We start from the raw sequence: 20,611 nt of genomic DNA, 5'->3' as shown, positions 1-20,611 counted from the left end.
GAGCCAAGATCGCGCCACTCTACTCCAGCCTGGGCAACAGAGCAAGACTCCATCTCAAAAAAAAAAAAAAATCAAGAAATAATCTGATTATGTTACTTAGAAATATAGAGATAAATACCAGAAGAAAAAACTATGGAAAGAGCTGTGGGAACAGGAATTACAAATGAGGAGTAGACAGAAAATTGCAATGTTTCCTTTGAAGCCTTGTAGAACTATATAGCTTATTAAAGTGGATTGCTTTGATTTATTTAAAAAAAATTAAACATAAAAAAAAGAGAGAGTATTGGAGATCCTTTAAAATGGTTCCTGTGCTCAGAAGTATTTGTCAGTTATCATAGTGCCTGAAATACCAACATTAGAGATGTGTTTCTCTTTTTGATAGAAGCCAATCTAATAGGTACGAGGTGATAGCTCATTGTGGTTTCCATTTGCAATTCTCTCATGATTAGAAATGTTCAGCATTTTTCCATATGCAGGTTGAATATCCCTTATCCAAAAAAAGGTTGTGACCAGAAGTATTTCAGATTTCTGATTTTTTTGGATTTTGGAATATGTGCAGAATATATACCCGTTGAGCATTTCTAATCTGAAAAGCTGAAATCCAAAATGCTCCCATGAGCATTTCCTCTGAGTGTCATGTCAGTGTTCAAAAAGTTTCAGATTTGGGGACATTTCAGATTTCAGATGTTCGTATTAGGGATGCTGAACCTGTATCTGTTGGCCATTTTTATGTCTTTTGAGAAATGTCTCTTCAAGTCCTTTTGCCCATTTTTTAATAAGATTATTGGTTGTTACTGAGTAGCTTGAGTTCCTTCTACATTTTGGAGATTAGTTCCTAATTGAGTGTATGATTTACAGATATTTTCTCCCAAGCTGTGGGTTGCCTCTTCACTCTTGTTTTCCTTTGCTGTAGAATCTTTTTAGTGTGATGCAATCCCTTTTGTCTATGTTTACTTTTATTGCCTGTGCTTTTGAGGTCATATCAAACCAAATAACTGCCCAGGCCAATGTCATGAAGCTTTTTTCTTACATTTTCTTTTAGTACTTTTATAGTTTCAGGTTGTACATTTAAGTCTTTAATCCATTTTGAGTTGATTCTTTATAATGGGTAAGATAAGGGTTGATTTTCATTGTTCTGCATGTGGATATCCAGCTTTCCCAGTACCATTTATTGATGAGACTCTCCTTTCCCTATTGTATGTTCTCGGCACCTTTGTCAGAAATCAATTGGCCATTGATATGTGTATTTATTTTGGGCTTTCCTATCCTATCTCATTGGTCAGTAATAACAAGTGTTGGCAAGGATGTGGAGAAGACAGAATCCTTATACGCTATTGGTATTGCAAATTAATACAACCATTTTGGGAAACAATATGGAGGTTTCTCAAAAAACTGAAACTAGAATTACCATTTGTTCCAGCAATTCCATTTATAGATACATACCCAAAGGAATTGAAATCAGTATATCAAACAGATGTCCATGCTGCCATGTTCATTGCAGCGTTATGTACAATAGCCAAGATGCAGAAATAACCTAAGTGCCCATCAGTGAATGAATGGTTTTTTTAAATATGCCATATATACACAATGGAAAACTATTCAGACTTTAAAAAAAAAGAAAAGGAAAATCTATCATTCTCGGCAATATAGCTGAACCTAGGGGACATTATGTTAAATAAATAAACCAGGCCCAGAAAGACAAATATTGTATGATGTCACTTATATGTGGAATCTAAAAAATCAAAACTCAAAGTTGAGAGTAGAGTGATGGTTACCAGAGGCTGTAGAGGGTAGGAGAGTAGATGGAGAAAGGGGAGACATTGGTTAACAGGTAAAAAGTTAGATAGGAAGAATAAGTTCTGCTGTTGCACAGCTTGGTGACTATAGATAATGTATATTTTCAAATTGCTAAAAGAGAGGTTTTTTGTTTTTTGGGGGTTTTTTGAGACGGTCTCACTCCATTGACCAAGTTGGAGTGCAGTGGCGTGATCACAGCTCACTGCAGCCTAGACTTCTTGCGCTCAAGTGATCTTCCCATCTTAGCCTCATTAGTAACTGGGACTACAGGCACATGCCACAACATCCGGCCAATTTTATTTTTATTATTTTCAATAGAGACAAGATTTGTCTGTGTTGCCCAGACTGGTCTCAAACTCCTGAGCTCAAGCAGTCCACCCACCCCAGCCTCCCGAGTGCTGGGATTATAAGTGTGAGCCTAAAAGAGAGGATTTTAAATGTTCTCACCACAAATAAATGATAAATATTTGAGGTGATGGATATGCAAAAAAAAAAAAAAAGATGTATTTCTCATTCATACCAGGATGTATTACTATTCAGTAATAAAGTGGAGCTGAGTATTTAGAAATATTTATCAGAGATCATTCCTCCAAAGAAAGATGGACAAAGTTTTACACCAGTTAGATGATTCAAATAAAAAGACATGTTCTTCAGCCATTTGCTGTCAAAAATAAATACACTACAATCAAGTAGTGTCTGCTTACCTCTATAGAAGAACATCCAAACAATCAAATACAAGAAGGAACTTCATTTATCTATACATTCAGGCAAGTATTTTGTGCCCATCTGGTGCCAGGCACTGTCCTAGGTGCTGGAGTTTCAGTGATGAAGGCCTTGCCCTCATGAAGCTTATATTACCCCACTCTTAGTTTCTGAATAAAGGACGCCTAGAAAACTAGAAAAAAAAATTCAGTTAAAAAATAAGGCACATTAATGTACATTGACATATTTTATTTAAAATAAGATGTTTATGGGTTTTGTTTAAAAGAAAAACTAGGATTGAAAATTATATTTTGGCAGTGAAGGGACAGACATTTAGTTCCATAAGAGATGAATGGGAAAAGGATAAAAAGAACAAATGACCAGATTTAGACTTAACCATCAAAAGGAGGAAGAGCATCTTTGATTTGGAGGAAAAAGGTACACTTGAGTAAAGTCAGAATGTTTAGATGGCAGAAAGAGAGCAGGAGAATTCATACCTTTCATACCTGAGGATCTCATTTTTTTCAGTGAGGCAAGAATCAAGATCATCTGAACATAACAAAGGCAAGGGAGCAAGTTACCAGGGACTTGAAGAGAGTTGTAAATTTTGAAATAAACCACTAGGGAATACAAGAAAGGGGTCATCGAAAGGGTTACTGTGTCCTATTAGCGATTGTGTCCAGCCATCCTTAGAAATAACTTTGTAACAGGATTATAATTATGAGATTCTTACCAGCAATGTCCAGCAACCTGGAAATAGAGCAGAGAAAACAGTTTGATTTAGAGAAGATTAACAAGTAAGGCTGGCCAGGCGCGGTGGCTCACACCTGTAATCCCAGCACTATGGGAGGCTGAGGTGGGCGAATCATGAGGTCAGGAGCTCGAGACCAGCCTGGCCAACATGGTGAAACCCCATCTCTACTAAAAATACAAAAAAAGTAGCCAGGCATGGTGGCGGGCACCTGTAATTCCAGCTACTCGGGAGGCTGAGGCAGGAGAATCGCTTGAACCCGGAAGGCAGAGGTTGCAGAGAGCTGAGGTCGCGCCACTGCATTCCAGCCCGGCGACAGTCTGAGACTCTGTCTCAAAAAAAAACAAAGCTAAATTGAGAAGAGGTCAAGAGAGTGTTGGAATGAAGGATGGTGTTGAGTACAGTCGTTGAAATGGTTGACCTTGGAATCCAGGCCGCATTGGGAAGTAAGATAAATTAAGGTGAGACCAGTAGCCTGGGTTGGGACTAATAGAAGCTGAGAGCTTGGAGGCTGTGATAAATGTAAAGAGCAAATGTAATGGAAACACAGGCATGAAAAGCCTGGAAGCATCAAGTAGAGCCATTCTAGATGGTAAGGTCTGAGGTGTAGCATATAAAACAGAAATGGAATATGAGATTCACATCTGTAGTTATCAGCCTTAAATGGAAGCTTTATTTCTGGTAACGTCACCGGACAGTATAAAATGGCCATGTGAAACGTAAATGCAGAAAGCATCTCCCTTTACAAAAGAACACAAAGACTAAGATTGACATTTAATTATGACTCAGGCTTAGGTGGAATCATAGTCTGTTGCTTATTCTTACCCTTTCTCACAGGAATTCACAATGAACAACTATTTTTCTGTTGGACCTGATGCTCTCATGGCTCTCAATTTTCATGCTCATCGTGAGAAGGCACCATCTCTGTTTTCTAGCAGAATTCTTAATAAGGTGTGTTGGATAAAATAACATTTCCTGCTTATCACTGAAGGTACAGTAAAAATCAATAGTTCAATTATATTTAGCACTTTTAGATTCAGATTTAATTAACTTTTTACCTGCTCTGTTTTGTGTAGGATCGTCAAATTAGATCTTTTTTTTAAATTAGATCTTTAAATGTACTTTAGCAGGCCGGGCACAGTGGCTCATGCCTGTAATCTTAGCACTTTGGGAGGCGGAGGCAGGTGGATCACTTGAGGTCAGGAGTTCAAGACCTGCCTGGCCAACGTGGTGAAACCCTGTCTCTACTAAAAATACAAATTTAGCCGGGCGTGGTGGCAGGTGTCTGTAATCCCAGCCACTCAGGAGGCTGAGGTAGGAGAATCTCTTGAAACCAGGAGGCAAAGGTTGCAGTGAACTTAGATCATACCACTGCACTCCAGCCTGGGCAACAGAATGAAGCTCCATCTCAAAGAACAAAACAAAACAACTTTATCAAAGTATAACATAATTCTAACAATTTTTTTAAATTCAAATTTGGAGTGTTTTATAGCATATTTTGCTTAGATGGCAACTAAATGGAATATATGATAGTTTATCTTAAATGGCAGCTAAAATTGGAAGGAAATTTTAGGCAGACTAAATTTTTGGTGAGGTCATTAATGGAACAGTAGATTTCATTGGTTTGAAAAACCTCCAGAAGGCAGATGAGATAAAGAAAAGAGAAGCTTGTTTGCCACAGCTTTGAACTAAGGTCATATCTGGTTTCTAGTACAGTTGATTCCTTTGATGTAGTTTTGCTTAGGAATTTTTTAAATAACATTTGGTGATTGACCAACAGGATATCAAAAATAAATGCAAAGCAATTGTGTTCCTGGTTCTGTTTTACAAATATTTCAAGTTTTGAAATAGTTCCCTTTTATTAATGTAGTTACTAAGGTAATATGTATTACTATTTATACAATTGATAATTAACTCATCTCAGTCCTTACATCAATCTTTCTGTATTCGAAAGTGATTAGAAAATGTTTGTTAGATTAATATGCATTACTCTTCTTAAGTAATCTGAGGTACTAGGAAAAAGTGGAATTTTCTAACTTGAATATTTTTCTTTATAAAATACAACTTTTTTGATAAATTGGGAGAAAACACCATTTAGAAACAAATCACTTGTAGGTTAGGTGTGGTGGCTCATGCCTGTAATCCCAGCACTTTGAGAGGCCAAGGTGGGCAGATCACGAGGTCAGGAGATCAAGACCATCCTGGCCAACATGGTGAAACCCCGTCTCTACTAAAAATACAAAAATTAGCCAGATGTGGTGGTGCACGCCTGTAGTGCCAGCTCCTTGAGAGACTGAGGCAGGAGAATCGCTTGAACTCGGGAGCCAGAGGTTGCAGTGGACCGAGATCGCACAACTGCACTCCAGCCTGGTGACAGAGCAAGACTCCATCTCAAAACAAAAAGAAAAAACCACTTCTATCCGACATTTCCCCTGAGAAAGAGACTAATTACACTTAAATGAAATGGCCTGTATTGTCATCTTCCATAAAAGAAGGATGAGTAACCACAGTTCACCTAGAACTTTTAAACTATTAATAGCTTAAGAGAATAAAATGTGAAATAACAAATGATGCCAAAAGTATCTATGATATATTAAAGGCATTTTTACATTGTGTTTTAATTATAGATTTCCATTGCTGCTCCTAGTGGATTCCAATTTTACCCTTTGAAATTACTAGAATGGAGGTGTTGGATAGGGCCAGAGGGTGCACATCAAAAGTATCCCTTTTGGTTGCCCTTCTTTTCATCAGCATCTAGTCTACCATAAGGAAAATGCGCTTCAACATTCTTGAAGGGAGCTTTGATACAGTGTATTTTTTCTTAATGTTTACAGGGTTAGACTGTTTTAATATTATGTTTTCTGTCCATTTTTCATAGGCGGTTTACTTATTTTATGGAACCAAAGATTGTTTAGTGCAAGAATGTAAAGATTTGAATAAAAAAGTTGAGGTAAGCTATTAACTCTTTTTATTTTTTAAAGTTTTAGGTGGTCTCTGGATTATGAAGACGTTTTAAAAAGAAATGCTAAACTAACTTTCTGTTAATATATTTTGCCAGCATACATAGAGTATTTATTTGTGTGCCAGGCACTTTGCTACATGCTTTATACACATTGTCCCTCTAAATTCTCTCCACAATTCTATAAGGCATGTATTATATATTTACATTATACAGAAAACTATTTTGAATGAAGTAATTTGCCCAAATTCTCTCATTTAATGCCTAAATACACATGTGATCAAGATGTGAACCCAGATTTATGTAAATCCAGAATCTGTTTATTAGGATGAATGGCCTCCATTCATACATGATAAATAATTTACAGTTATCTAATACAGTGCCTGACTCAACATAAAGACACAGAGGAAGTTTAAATGGAAAGTTTAATTCAGATTACTTTTGTGGGGTATCTCTCTTACATACCAAAATAAAAATGTGTAAATAGTAAAAATAGAATATTAATGATTGCTTATTGCGAGAGCATCTCTGACGTTATGATATGGCAGTCTTAAATATATTCCTTGCTTGATTCCAAAAAGAATCTGTAATGGTTAATAGCAACAACAAAGACGTTAATTCAGAGCAACCTAGAACTGATAAAATAAAGAGATCATAAACAGCTTGGGAAAGGAGACAATGAGCAGGGAGTAAGGAGGCTGATTATACATTAGTCAAGGAAACATGTTGCCGTTAGGCATAACGTTTAGCTCAGAGTCTCTAGGCAGCCATGGCGTAGAAGCAAGAACACATTTTCTGTTAAAAAGAGTGTTACGGCCGGGCGCGGTGGCTCACACGTGTAATCCCAGCACTTTGGGAGGCCGAGGCAGGCGGATCACAAGGTCAGGAGATCGAGACTGTCTTGGCTAACATGGTGAAACCCCGTCTCTACTAAAAATACAAAAAAAAATTAGCCAGGCGTGGTGGTGGGCGCCTGTAGTCCCAGCTACTCTGGAGGCTGAGGCAGGAGAACGGTGTGAACCCGGGAGGCGGAGCTTGCAGTGAGCAGAGATCGCGCCACTGCACTCCAGCCTGGGTGACAGCGCGAGACTCCGTCTCAAAAAAAAAAAAAAAAAAGAGTGTTATGTTACTTTATCATATTTTATTTTTCTTGGCTTTGATAGTATTGGTAGAGTAAAGCATGCAAGCACATAAAATAAAGACCTTTATTGTCTGACATTTTATTTATATAAAAATACAAATACTTTTAATTATACAGAAATAAAATAAACTGTATTTACATACCTACAAAATAGTCATTGTCCTCGATACTGGAGGTACAGTGATAAATCCCTTGCTCTACATTTACAGTCTAGGGTGAAGAAAGGTATTTAAACCAGTCTGGGCACAGTGGCTCATGCCTGTAATCCCAGCACTTTGAGAGGCCAAGGTGGGAGGATTGCTTGAGGCAAGGAGACTAGCCTGGGCAACATAGTGATACTCCACTTTTACAAAAAATAAAAATAGCTGAGCATAGTGGCATGTACCTGTGGTCCTAGCTGATCAGGAGGCTGAGGCAGAAGGATCACTTGAACCCAGCAGGCAGAGGCTACAGTAAGCCGTGATTGTACCACTGCACTCCAGCCTGGGTGACAGATTGAGACCCTGTCTCCAAGAAAAAACCAAAAAGATATTTCACACATTGCAATGCAGTATGAGAAGTTATGTAAGAAAAGCATGTGGTCTTACAGGAATAAATAACTGCAATACATAACCTAGGAGCTACAGAGACTAGGGAAGGTGGCAGTCTTTCTGGAAGAAGTGACAAGATGGAATCTGAAAATAAGTAAGAGTTAGCTAAGAGGAGGAGGAGGGTAAGATTGCTGTAGGCTAAAAACAGCATGTGCAAAAGACCCAGAGGCGCACATGGCATGTTTGAGTGAGTTCAAGCTGGAGCATAGCTTTCAGGAAGGAAAGTGACAAGAGCTGAGGCTAGAGAGATGGACAGAAGTCAAATCACAGAGTGTCATATTTGCCTGGTATTGGAGTTTGGATTTCATCATGGGCATTGCAGGGTTGAAGTGAAGCCATTGAAGGGCTGTAATTAGAGGATGACATATTTGCATTTTTAAAATGTCGATCCAATTGCTCTGTGAGGGATGCATAGGAAAGTAACGCTAGAGGCAGATAGGCTAGATAGGAACTTTTAGGGAAGAAATGGTGGAGAGAGAGAAAGACATAGAAATAGCATCAACTGTTTTTAGTGATTAAGGGGATGTGGAGGGTAAAAAGTCAAAGAAATCAAAGATAACTGGCAGGTTTCTGGCTTAAACAGCTGGGGTGGGGGTGAGTTAACCTACTTACTAGGAAAGAGTAAGTAAGAGTTAGCTAAGAGAAGGAGGAGGGGAAGATTGTTACTCTTTCCTGGTAAGTACATTGGGGAACAGGGAACAGATTGCAGAAAAGTTGCTTGTTCAATTTTTTACATAGGAGTTTTTGGTGCCAGTTCATGGACATGTTTTGGAGGCAGTGGATAGATAGATCTGGCCCAGTTTACTTTCCTGAAAAGGAACATCCAGGGAAGTAGAGTCTGTGGTTCCCAGGAAGCAAAGGGAAAGAAGATTTTAGGAAAAGAGGAAGGGGGTCAGCAAGTGTCAGGTACTACTGAAACAGCAATTTAGATAAGGCCTGAAAAAATCGCAGGGCTCAACAAAAAGGACATTATTGATGATGTTGCAAGCAGTTCCACTGAAGAGATAGAAAAGGCCAGATGAGAGGCCCTGAGTGAGAGGTAGGGAGCATCTTCTACATGTGCGTCTCTCACATATAAGCACATTTATGAAAATAGATGTGAATTCTAAATGGATGTGTATGGAAATCATGTACCCTGTAGTCACTATCTGTTTGTATTTCTTTAAAGCTAGAACTGGATGGTGAGCGAGTAGCACTGCCCAGCTTGGAAGGTATTATAGTTCTGAACATTGGTTACTGGGGCGGTGGCTGCAGACTATGGGAAGGGATGGGAGACGAGACTTACCCTCTAGCCAGGTATGTACATTTGTGGTCTGTTTTTTTATGTCACTATTTTATTTAAAGCAATCTCTTGTTTATAGACTTTAACATTTTTCCTTAAATTTTCTTTTTTGTATATCTCATTAGTTATAGTATTTTTAAAGTTGATGGTCCAACTGTGTTAAAAAGTAATTGCTCTAGCATAACTGATTTTGTTTTATTGCATCATATAATCCGTATTTTCTGTTTCCAATTTTAGGCATGACGATGGTCTACTGGAAGTCGTTGGAGTATATGGGTCTTTCCACTGTGCTCAGATTCAAGTAAAACTGGCGAATCCTTTTCGAATAGGACAGGCACATACAGTGAGGGTAGGTGAAATATGGCTGTAACAGGCTAATTTGTCCCAATCCATTTCTAAGCTGTTGATACGTAAAGTATACATGCCATACCTTTCTTTAAACCGTGGTTTATGGCTCATGCAGCTGGTCACTGTACACCAGGGGCTAGAGTGGGATGAGGAAGAAACAGAAACATGGCTCAAGCTCCATGAGATAAAACATTCACTTGAAAAAAGAATTCCTTAATCAATGAATAAAAACATATTCAGATTAATATTTTCTAAAAATGAAATGCATAAGGGTTAAGGGATTGTGGATGGTGTTATTAAGGAAGACCTGTCTAAATTTTGGGGGACTGACTTTTAAACGTTATTTGTTCCCTAATATCAGCTGATTTTGAAGTGCTCCATGATGCCAATGCAGGTGGATGGGGAGCCTTGGGCCCAAGGGCCCTGCACTGTCACCATAACTCACAAGACACATGCAATGATGTTATATTTCTCTGGAGAACAAACAGATGATGACATCTCTAGTACTTCGGATCAAGAAGATATAAAGGAGACTGAATAGATGGATGAGGGAGTGAAAACTTTGCATAGAATCCTCACGCAAGTAGATGTATGTTCATCCAAAAGTATTAATAGAAATTCTCTATCAGCTATTCAGTCTTAATTTCACTAGTAGTATTATGGGTATACATTTTTGTAAATAGCATCCCCAAACCAGCCAGCCTTCAGTTATTTACAAACATTTGTTCCTTTTTCAGCAAAATACTTCAAATGAGTAGTATTAACTTACGAAAAGTCAAAAAAACTTACATGAGAGTGAAAATTTGTTATGACTGTTTTGAGAGTGGGACTCGCTCTGAAGTATGTGCTGTCTCATTTCTTATTTTTGAACCATGCATATGATGGACGCACAATGGATGGACACATTATATCTCCAACAAGGTGTGGGTGGAAAGATCATTTCCATCTTCATTTTTAATATGGTGACACCATAGCATTTTAAAAATTAACCTGCTTTTTTGAAAGGAAATGATTACTGTCAAACCACCATGGTTAATCGTGGGCATCCTCCTGCAGCATGCCTCTTAAGATTTTCTGCAACCCAAACCAAGTATATGTATTGATTTCTAGGAACCCCCAAAAGGAGAATAGTAAAAAAAGATCATACTTAAAATTTGTATTATAATTTTTATTTTAGGAACTTATTCAGACACGTAAATGTTGTTTAATTCTGTAGGTAACCATTTGAGCTGAAATTCAGGATCTTTTTGATGACACCAGTGTAGCCAAAAGAGAAGCAGATAAGTGAATTGGTAAGAAATAAGATTCAGAGCACTTTGGATTGTAAGTTACAGGTTCTGAGCTGAACAGTTTATCACCCTCTCTTTTTATTAAAAGACAGTGTCAACACTTCAAAAATTGTGCTTAAAGGAAACTTAATGGTGAGATTAATTGCTTAGGAAAAGCTCAAGGCTGACTGATAAGTTTTAAAACTTTAGTGGTCTAGTAGCATTTTGAAATACAGTAGTCTTTTAACAGAATTTCCCCTTAGGGAGGTAAGTGGACAGAAATCTTTGCTAAAATGTTTATATCATATTTATTTTAAAATGAGAGATATATATTTTTAAATTATTTATTATTTACCTTGTGGTATGATACCTGTGTTTAGTGTTTACGTTCTGTAGCTTTATTTAATAAGTTAAATTGATCACATAAATTCTGCTAGTCACAATCAGATAGAAATTTAGTCTATTAAGTAATTAAAATTTTAATTTAAATCTCCTGACAGATATCTAGACATTCTTATTCTTCACAAATATTCCTCATTGTATTGAAAAAAGAAGGAGGGCATGAAAAGCACTAGGGAACTACTTTTGGATAACTGAAAGCTTTGTTTCATTGTTTTATTTGCCCCTCAATTGCCACAAACTTACTGAAGGGCCAGTTTCATGGTTCCCATTAGAGGGTGCTTGTTCTCTGCTGTTGACCAGCCCATCCCTTCATTACCCACAGGTAGGCTGACCCAGTGGGCATCTAGCCTGGTGTTTTTCTGACAAATGGCCCGTTTGTAGGCATTGTGCTCTTTCATGACATTAATCTCTGAAAGATCAGAATGTTTCCCCCAAAATACCATTAGCAGTCTTTGAGGGTCTATTATGAATCTGTCATCGGTGAATTGCCATAAACCTAAGTTTGCCTCACCTCAGGCCCAGACCATGTTTTCGAAGAGCAACTTAGTAATGTATACAGTAGTCATTACATTTTATGAAATATTTTATTTTGCTAAATTAACCTCTTCCAGATCTCCTCGGGTGATCTTAAATTCTAGTCTTGAGAAACTTTATGAGCAGATCTGTTTTCAATTTATTTATACACCTTTCATGGTAGGTAACCATGGCAGTGAGGATGGCAGAGTTTTGTTTTTTTAATGGGCCAATCATGTTCTGAGTATTATGAGGTTTATATCCTTTCATTCATGATCAAAATTGTTAAAGATATCACATTTTAAAAATACACTGTTAAATTCACTTTGCTGTAGGTTATAGTTTACCTGTTATAAAATTCATAGTGCTAATTATAGTAGAAGCAAAGTACATCAATTTAGGATGTCGGAATTAAAATAATCACAATAACTAATATAGTTTTTTAATTGTGAAAACTACAATTAAAAATTGGAATTTTAATACCAACCATAATATTACATTATATTTAGAACAGCTTATGTAAAATGCCCTCATTTATCTAAACAAGTTGATTTTTTTGGTTATTGTAATCTAGTAAGGTTTTTGCGTCACTACTGATCTGTCATGAAGTTTTTCGGCTGGCTTATTCACTCATTTAGACTTCATTTAGGGAAGCTATTTCAGAATACCATATCAAAACGTATCATCTTGTTTTTGCAAAATTCACTTACTTTTTTGGGCACATTTACCCAGCATTTCAAATAAATGTATAGGCATGTGTCTTGTTTAAATAAGTACAATTTATAAGACTTCATGTTTGCAAGTTACATATTAGGGTAGTGATTGTTTATATTACCAGGGATTCTACACTTTACCAAAAAAATTGCCATAAGATTTTCCTGTTCCATTTTAAATTGTCTTGATATTTAAAAAAATAACTTCAACATTCTCAGGAAGAAATACATGAAGTAAATCATATCTCCATGTCTGTTTCCAGATTTCTCTCATCTTTTTACTATCCCAATACATTCCTTACTCCTATAAATGTAGTGGCTTAAATACTGAATACCTGGCAGCTCTTATAGATCCCATAGGCAGATGATGATAATTTTCAGTGTTTTGTCATGTTTAATAGAGATCAAACTGACTTGTGTTTTAAAATACAAGTTTTCTACTAGTAAGGTTACATGATTTAAGTGTGTTTTAGGTTTTCTGCAACAATTAGCTGTAAACCCCTAATGTAGCTAATGTTTATACAAATTTTATAGTCAAAATTATTGATTTTTATTTTTTTAGAGTGTTTCAAAAACATAGTGTTTGCTTTGTGAAATACGTTTGCTTAGAGTTATAGTCTACTGTGACTCAGAAATTGTAAAGTCAATTTGCATTGTAAAAATGAATACTACCAGCATGTCAAAAGAAAAATAATTTGCATTTGTAATATAAAGTAAAATTGTATTTAATATATTTATTGAATTTTAAATTTGCATTAACTTGAAAACTTTAAAGGTTATACTAAAAGATTAATGTGGACCCAAATACATAATTTGTTTGGCCAAAAAGGTCATTAGAATGGGTAATGGTTTTGTGTGGTTTTCCTTCAAAATGATAATATTGAAGCAAGAACCAATGTTTTATATTGATAATTTTTTTAATATTTCCACCCAGTTGAGGACAGTGGAATATAAGTAGATTTATTTAAAATATCTAGATATTTTAAAAAGAAAGAAAAGGTTGTTTATCCCAATCTGAATTCATTCTCAGCAACAAGACAGAAAAGGTGGGGTTTGGGTTTTGCTTTTAAACAGTGTCCCCCTTTTTTAATTTTTCCCTTGAAGCCTTTCTCATGTTCCTCAGAGTATGCTCTGCAGGCTATCTGCAGCATCAGAATGCCTGGGCAGGCTGTTGAAAATATGGATTCCTGAGCCCAACCCTTAACTTAATGATTCCATGTCTGGAGACGCAACATAGAAATCTGTTTTTATTACCAAGCACCTCAGGCGATTCTTAAGCATACTGAAATTTGAAAGCTTCTGGTCTGAACCTCTTGTATTCACCTAGGGCTTTTGCTAGGTGGGATACCATGCCGAAAAATTGAATTAATTGTACGTTCTTAAAATTGTTTTTCTTCTACTTCACTATCCTCTTCCCTCAAAGTCACTTTTCTAAAAGAACTCTATGAAAAACTTGTTTGTATCGTACCCAGATTGATATATTTGTCTGAACTCTGTTACATAAAAATTGGTATGATTCATACGTGGAGTCAGTTTTTGGACTGTGACCCATGCAGTGTCGGGGGACAAGGAGTTGCTTCAGGAGTTAGTTATAGAGCGCCTCCAAGGGACAGCAAGCCATGGAGGCTCCTGCCTTCTCACTTCAATCAATGCAGCCACACTTGTGTATACTGAGTGCTGCTTCAGATCTCAATAGATAAAATACTTCCACATTTAAAATGATTCTACTATTTTTTATAAAGGGTTTGAAAGCCACTACTATAATGACTTTGTCACCTAATTGATTTTCTACTAATTTTTACATATTCAGAAACTTCATGTGTTTTTGGTGGACAGAATATTTTGGAGGTCTCTGTTGCTGCTTAGAATGTGGCCACTTGGCTATTTTACAGTTTTTTAAAGCTATTTTATTGAATAGTAAAGCAGTGAACTTAGCCTTCGTTCCTCGTGTTTCTAATTTAAATATATAGTCTGTATTTAATTTTAGATATGTAAATACACATCAATACATATATATTTACCCATATGGCCCTGTGTAACCAGTGCATGAGGCTTGCATAGCCTAGCCCAAAAAGGTATATTCCAGCGTTCTGGGGAAAGAATTTTAAAATGCCATCCTCTAATACAGACGTTTATAAAACTTAAATGATTGAGCTTAACCATCTGCAAGAATGTCTGCAGAAAATAAATCACCTAGAAACTATAAATAGAAATGTGTTGCTGAGGCTGGGCACAGTGGCTTACCCCTATAATCCCAGCACTTGGGGAGGCCAAGGCAGGTGTATCACCTGAGGTCAGGAGTTCGAGACCAGCCTGGCCAATATGGTGAAACCCCATCTGTACTAAAAATACCAAAAAAAAGTTAGCCAGGCACAGTGGCACACGCCTTTAGTCCCAGCTAAACAGGAGGCTGAGGCACGAGAATCGCTGGAACCCAGGCGGCGGAGCTTGCAGTGAACCGAGATCATGCCACTGCACTCCAGCCTGGGCAACAGAGCAAGACTCCGTCTCAATTAAAAAAAAAAAAAAAATTGTGTTACTGGTATCAGATGTCAGACCAAGAACACTTCAGTCTCTCTAAGGATGCCCTCAGCTACCTCACTATTAAAGGACGACATCAACACAGAATGCACTAAACAGGAAATAAGCTGTAATCGAGGGAATTTCCATTATGTGTTACTTTTTGGTGACTAACATGGAATGTTGAAAAGGAAGAGCCGGAAAGCTCAGTTGTTTTCTTTATTCCTCTGACATTGTCCAGGCAAGGGGGCATCCTGATCAGATGAGTAGATTTGGCTGAGAAAAACCCTAGAGTAAGGCAGGCACGTTGTGGAGTTGGATGATCCAAGATGGCTCATAAAAACGTTTGTTCTCAATCCGGTTCAGGGCTCTGTCAGCAGTTCAGATTTGAACTGCTTAAATGAACCCTACAGATAAATTGGCACTCTCATTTGTAATCCTGTTTGTACAAGTTTAGAGCAGCCTAGCTCGAGTTCTCAACCCGTCCTCTTAGAAGTGAACTGATTGCACTGGATCCCTAAACCCACAATGTTGAGGACACGTGTGATGACTCCACTTGCGCAACCAGCTGGCCTCTTGCACTTTCCCCTGCCCACCACAGTCCTATGTACCTAACCACTTAATTACCCTGTGTTAATTGCTTTTGTTTTGTTGGGTCTGTATTTTTGTGGTCAGTGCCTGCAGGCAGAAATGTGAATTAAAGCATTTGATATGTTGAAGATACCTGCTTGTTTTTTAATAAAATTAAAAGTGTAGCACTTAAGTATGATACTGTGTTGTTTTTTGACACAACCATGAGATACAATAAGCAGCTTTGACTTAGTGTCCCAAAAAATGGTTCTTGGTCTGCAGCAGGACAAACAAACTATGTGGCAAGTTCTGAATCACATACTTTTAGATGGAAAGACTAAAAAATTCACATTGCATTGCTTTTGTAGCCTAAGAGCACAGAATAATACACGTGTTAGGAGCAACATTCATTCTCACACATATAAACTGGCTCCTGGCAGAGCAGAGCAGTAAGTGGGATTAAATGGGTGAATTCAACTTATTTTCAGTTGGTAGAATATGGAAAAATACATCATTTATTTGAAATGTCTGAATGGAAACCCAGCTCCACTGCTGTAATTTAACACTGGGCAGTTACTTGTTCTTCCTGAGCCTCAAATTTTCTTTCTGTATAAGAATGGGAAGTAATGCCCACCTAGGGATTACAAGTGCTTACAGGAGCTGGGCAAGCAATGAAGGTAACAGTTGTAGAGACTTCGGTAAACTGGAGCACATGATTCCTGGGAAGCAGGCCTAGTGTGAACAGAATTTATTTTTCTAGAAAAGATAGCAATTTAGAGTATATGAAATCTAATTTTTAAGTATTGGATGGCAACTAATTGACTGCTGTCTACCGTAAGGTTATATGATTATTTTTAGGGTGGGAGAGTGAATGCATCTTTTTTTTTTTTTTTTTTTTTTGAGACGGAGTCTCGCTCTGTCACCCAGGCTGGAGTGCAGTGGCGCGATCTTGGCTCACTGCAAGCTCCGCCTCCCGGGTTCACGCCATTTTCCTGCCTCAGTCTCCCGAGTAGCTGGGACTACAGGCGCCCGCCACCACACCCGGCTAATTTTTTGTATTTTTTTTTAGTAGAGACGGGGTTTCACCGTGGTCTCGATCTCCTGACCTTGTGATCTGCCCGCCTCGGCCTCCCAAAGTGCTGGGATTACAGGCGTGAGCCACCGCGCCCGGCCCGTGAATGCATCTTAATATGCATGGCAGAACTGTGTGTTTCCTTCCATCTGGATTTTCATAAAGCATTGTGATTTATCCGTAGCGATCTGAAAAACATTTTGTGGTATGTAAAATCTTTTATTAATTTTATTAGACATTAGAGGAAGAAGATTCTGTAGTCCTGCTTTATTCTGTCATCTTCACCTGGAAATCCATTTTTATAAAATTTTTATAATAAAAATCACTTGATCACTTACCTGCCTTCTTTTAGACAGTGCCAAGCATAATGCCCTTTGATAATTTACATGCATGTGAATGTGGCTGTGATAGCTGCTGACATTAACAAGGCAGGCTGTCTTACATGTAATGATTCCATGTTTAGACTTCTTAAACAGCTTCACACATTTATTGTACACTTAGGTGTCACATGCTTTTTTTATTTTATAATCTCTGTTTCTGTGAGGTAGACATTATTGGCTCCAGGTTATACATTGATAGCTCGGAGCTAGAGATTGAACCCAGGCCATCCTCCCCACTGCCTTTCATCATCAACACAACCACCACCAACAGTATTTTAAAAGCGTTAAATATTGGCAGACCTGTCGTCATTCTGAGCACTAGGACTAGGGCTTATGCAGTTGTCTGAGGGATTCCCTGTATGAGGAAACTTCACACACCAAAAAATTACTCATGCAAGGGGATTGGAGATCTCAAGCTAAAAGTATTACACATGGACTATTGTAAAAGGGGAAAAAAAGGCACAATAACATTTTAGAATGTACTTAAGAAGCAGTTCGTCACTTGGGAAACCCCAATTCCAATGAGGATTTAGTGTTTCAGTGACACAACATCAGAAGCAAGTATTCATAGCGTAGATACAGAAGCAAAATTAAGAAATGATTTGATTGGTTGCCTTTTTTGGCTTGCTTACTTGGAAAGTCCCCAGTCTCATGATCATGTTAGTTGGCTGCTTATGATTGGCTGAGGTTAAGTTTTGTTTCTAACATAAGCATTTATCAAAAATGACCCAAGTTAAGTTTCATTTATGTTTACAGTGTAAGTAGGTTAGGGCTATTTTTAAGGCCTAGTTGTTTTGTTTGCTCAGGAGCATCTCAAGCCTAGTTTCCTTTTTTTTTTTTTTTTTTTTTTTTTTTGAGACGGAGTCTCGCTCTGTCACCCAGCCCAGGCTGGAGTGCAGTGGCGCGATCTCGGCTCACTGCAAGCTCCGCCTCCCGGGTTCACGCCATTCTCCTGCCTCAGCCTCCCGAGTAGCTGGGACTACAGGCGCCCACAACCGCGCCCGGCTAATTTTTTGTATTTTTAGTAGAGACGGGGTTTCACCGTGGTCTCGATCTCCTGACCTTGTGATCCGCCCGCCTCAGCCTCCCAAAGTGCTGGGATTACAGGCGTGAGCCACCGCGCCCGGCGCCTAGTTTCCATTTTAATTTTGCTTTGACAGTTCCCCACTTTTAGTCACCCTGTCAGCAAGCTGAGAGCGTGACCAAATGGCATGGCATTACTCTCAGTTACCACTATTGACCTAGTCTAGGAAGAAGAGTCAGATGTTTATCAATAGCTGCCCTAGGGCTCAGAGTCACCCTCGGGAATGACATAGTCCATGCTGGTTTCCTCCAGTTGTCTGATCCTTATGGCAATCTTTTGACATATGAGTGACTGCTGGAAAGCATTTAAAAATCCTTGAAAGGACCAGGCTCTGTGGATAACACCTGTAACCTCAGAACTTTGGAGGCCAGAGTAGGGGAATTGCGTGAGCAGGAGTTCAAGACCAGCTAGACAACATAACAAGACCCCATGTCTACAAAAATAAAAATAAAAACTTTGTTTTAATTAGCTGGGCAGGGCTGGGCATGGAGGCTCACACCTGTAATCCCAGAATTGTGGGAGGCCAAGGTGGGTGGATTGCTAGAGCTCAGGAGTTCAAGACCAGCCTAAGCAATATAATGAAACCCGTCTCTACCAAAAATACAAAAAATTAGCCAGGCATGGTGGCACACACCTCTGGTCCCAGCTACTCAGGAGGCTGATGTAGGAGGATCGCTTAAGCCTGAGAGGCAGAGGTTGCAGTGAGCCGAGATTGTGCCACAGCACTCCATCCTGGGTGACAGACTGAGACCTCATCTCAAAAAAATACAAATTAGCTGGGCAGTGCTCACTACAGCTGCACATATACTAAAATTGGAACAATACAGAGAAGATTAGCATGGCCCCTGAACAAGGATGACATGAAAATTCATGAAATGTTCCATATTCTTATGTATAAAAGCAAAGTAAACCCTAATCACCTTGAGTACATGTCATCAGGACCTCCTGAGGCTGTGTCTCGTGCCCGTGCACGTCCTTAATCTTGGCAAAATAAACTTTCTAAATTGGAAAAAAAAAAAAAAAAATTGGCTGAATGTGGTGATGCACACCTGTAATCTAAGCTACTCAGGAGACCGAGGTGGGAGGATCACTTTAGTCCAGGAGTTCCAGGCTACAGTGAGCTAGGATTGCACCACTGCACTCCTGCCTGGGTCAAAGAGCACGACACTGTCGCTAAAAAAATAATAATAAATTTGTAAAATTATTGAGAGAATACAATGCACTGTGTTGTGTAAGCCATTGTGTATGGGTACCCACTGTGTATGGGTAAACACAATAACTATAATAGCAAAGGACTGAAAAATAACCCCGAGTCAAGATTCCCAGGAGCCAAGATTTAACCAACTGAATAAATCAAGAGAGGCAGTGCTAATGAGATGAAAACCTTGTGTTCTTTAGGAACTTTTACATTTTGGACAATATCAAATATAACAAAACACTTAATGTTTTGTTAACAAAAAAACACCACTTCTCACCAATTCGAGCACAAGCTCCTCCCTGCCGAGCAGCTAAAGTGTCAACAACTCCTACTTTGGAGTACTACTGAGGTGAAATTACTCATCTCATATTGTACTGCTTGAAGAAAATTCATAGGTATCACTAAAACTTTTTTCAAGAGTTGCTGAAATACTAATAAGCAATTTTCTCAAATCAGAGGCTCCCTGCTGAGGAAAAAGAGCTCTTACAAAAGAATGAAATCTGTAACCCCTTTGTATGATTGGGTCTGGAGATCACTCAGGAGGCTCATTTCTGAGGGTTCACTTTATGTACAAGTGACCTGAGGTTCAGAATCTGACGAACATTCAGTCATCTGGTCATTTTAGGTAGGACATAGCCCAAACATTTAGGTGGAAAAACCTTTATATATTTGTCATACAAGATGAACAATCCAGCCAGGCGCGGTGCCTCATGCCTGTAATCTCAGCGCTTTGGGAGGCCAAGGCAAGCGGATCACCTGAGGTCAGGAGTTCAAGACGAGCCTGGCCAACATGGTGAAAGCCCGTCTACTAAAAATACAAAAAAAATTAGCTGGGTGTAGGGGTGCCTGTAGTCCCAGCTACTTGGGAGGCTGAGGCAGGAGAATCGCTTGAATTCGGGAGGCGGAGGTTTCAGTGAGCCGAGATCATGCCATTGCACTCCAGCCTGGGCAACGAGAGCAAAACTCCATCTCAAAAAAAAAAAAAAAAAAAAAAAAAAAAGATGAATAATCCAGTATTATTGAGAGAAGGGTGCAAAGTGAACTCCATTATAAAGTGAATTGGTTAATGCTATGGTTTGCATGTATTCCCTTAAATTTTATGTATTTGAAACTTAATCCCCAAATTCACAAGTTGATAAGAGGTAGGGCCTTTGGGAGGTAATCAGGATTAAATAAGGTGGTCAGGGTGGGCCTCCCATCATCAGACTGGTGAAAAGAGCCATGACCTTCAATCTGATACTAAATCTTGACCTGATTCGGGTAATAGCAATGGACTCTGGACCAATGAAACCCTCAGACAACTGGAGGGAGGGGGAGATAA

At 38.5% G+C, this 20,611-nt stretch overlaps 1 protein-coding gene and 1 non-coding gene across 7 annotated transcripts in view; both read left to right on the top strand.

The window, feature by feature from the left end:
* DGKE (diacylglycerol kinase epsilon) overlaps positions 1–16,962 on the top strand; it is a 35,280-nt gene extending 18,318 nt beyond the window's left edge. The window contains exons 8-13 of one of the 6 annotated variants that reach the window (XM_077971010.1): positions 4,088–4,201; positions 6,129–6,200; positions 9,109–9,236; positions 9,460–9,571; positions 9,932–10,159; positions 16,626–16,962. In XM_077971010.1, coding sequence (XP_077827136.1) covers positions 4,088–4,201; positions 6,129–6,200; positions 9,109–9,236; positions 9,460–9,571; positions 9,932–10,111 — 606 coding nt within the window. In that variant the 3' untranslated portion in view covers positions 10,112–10,159; positions 16,626–16,962. Of the gene's footprint in view, positions 1–4,087; positions 4,202–6,128; positions 6,201–9,108; positions 9,237–9,459; positions 9,572–9,931; positions 10,693–10,786; positions 13,313–16,625 lie in introns of those variants that run through there. The other 5 variants (XM_077971009.1, XM_077971012.1, XM_028836314.2 and 2 more) reach the window with 5 other exon arrangements.
* A 1,913-nt stretch (positions 16,963–18,875) lies between these two features.
* LOC114673365 (U6 spliceosomal RNA) lies at positions 18,876–18,982 on the top strand. Its single transcript, XR_003724069.1, has one exon. It is a non-coding gene; the product is annotated as a U6 spliceosomal RNA (small nuclear RNA).
* Positions 18,983–20,611: the final 1,629 nt, after the last annotated feature.

Source organism: Macaca mulatta, chromosome 16 (assembly GCF_049350105.2).
Source record: "Macaca mulatta isolate MMU2019108-1 chromosome 16, T2T-MMU8v2.0, whole genome shotgun sequence".
In the NCBI taxonomy this organism is placed as follows: Eukaryota; Metazoa; Chordata; class Mammalia; order Primates; family Cercopithecidae; genus Macaca; species Macaca mulatta.
Note: the sequence above shows the minus strand (reverse complement) of the source record. Positions and strands in the feature narration are given on the sequence as shown.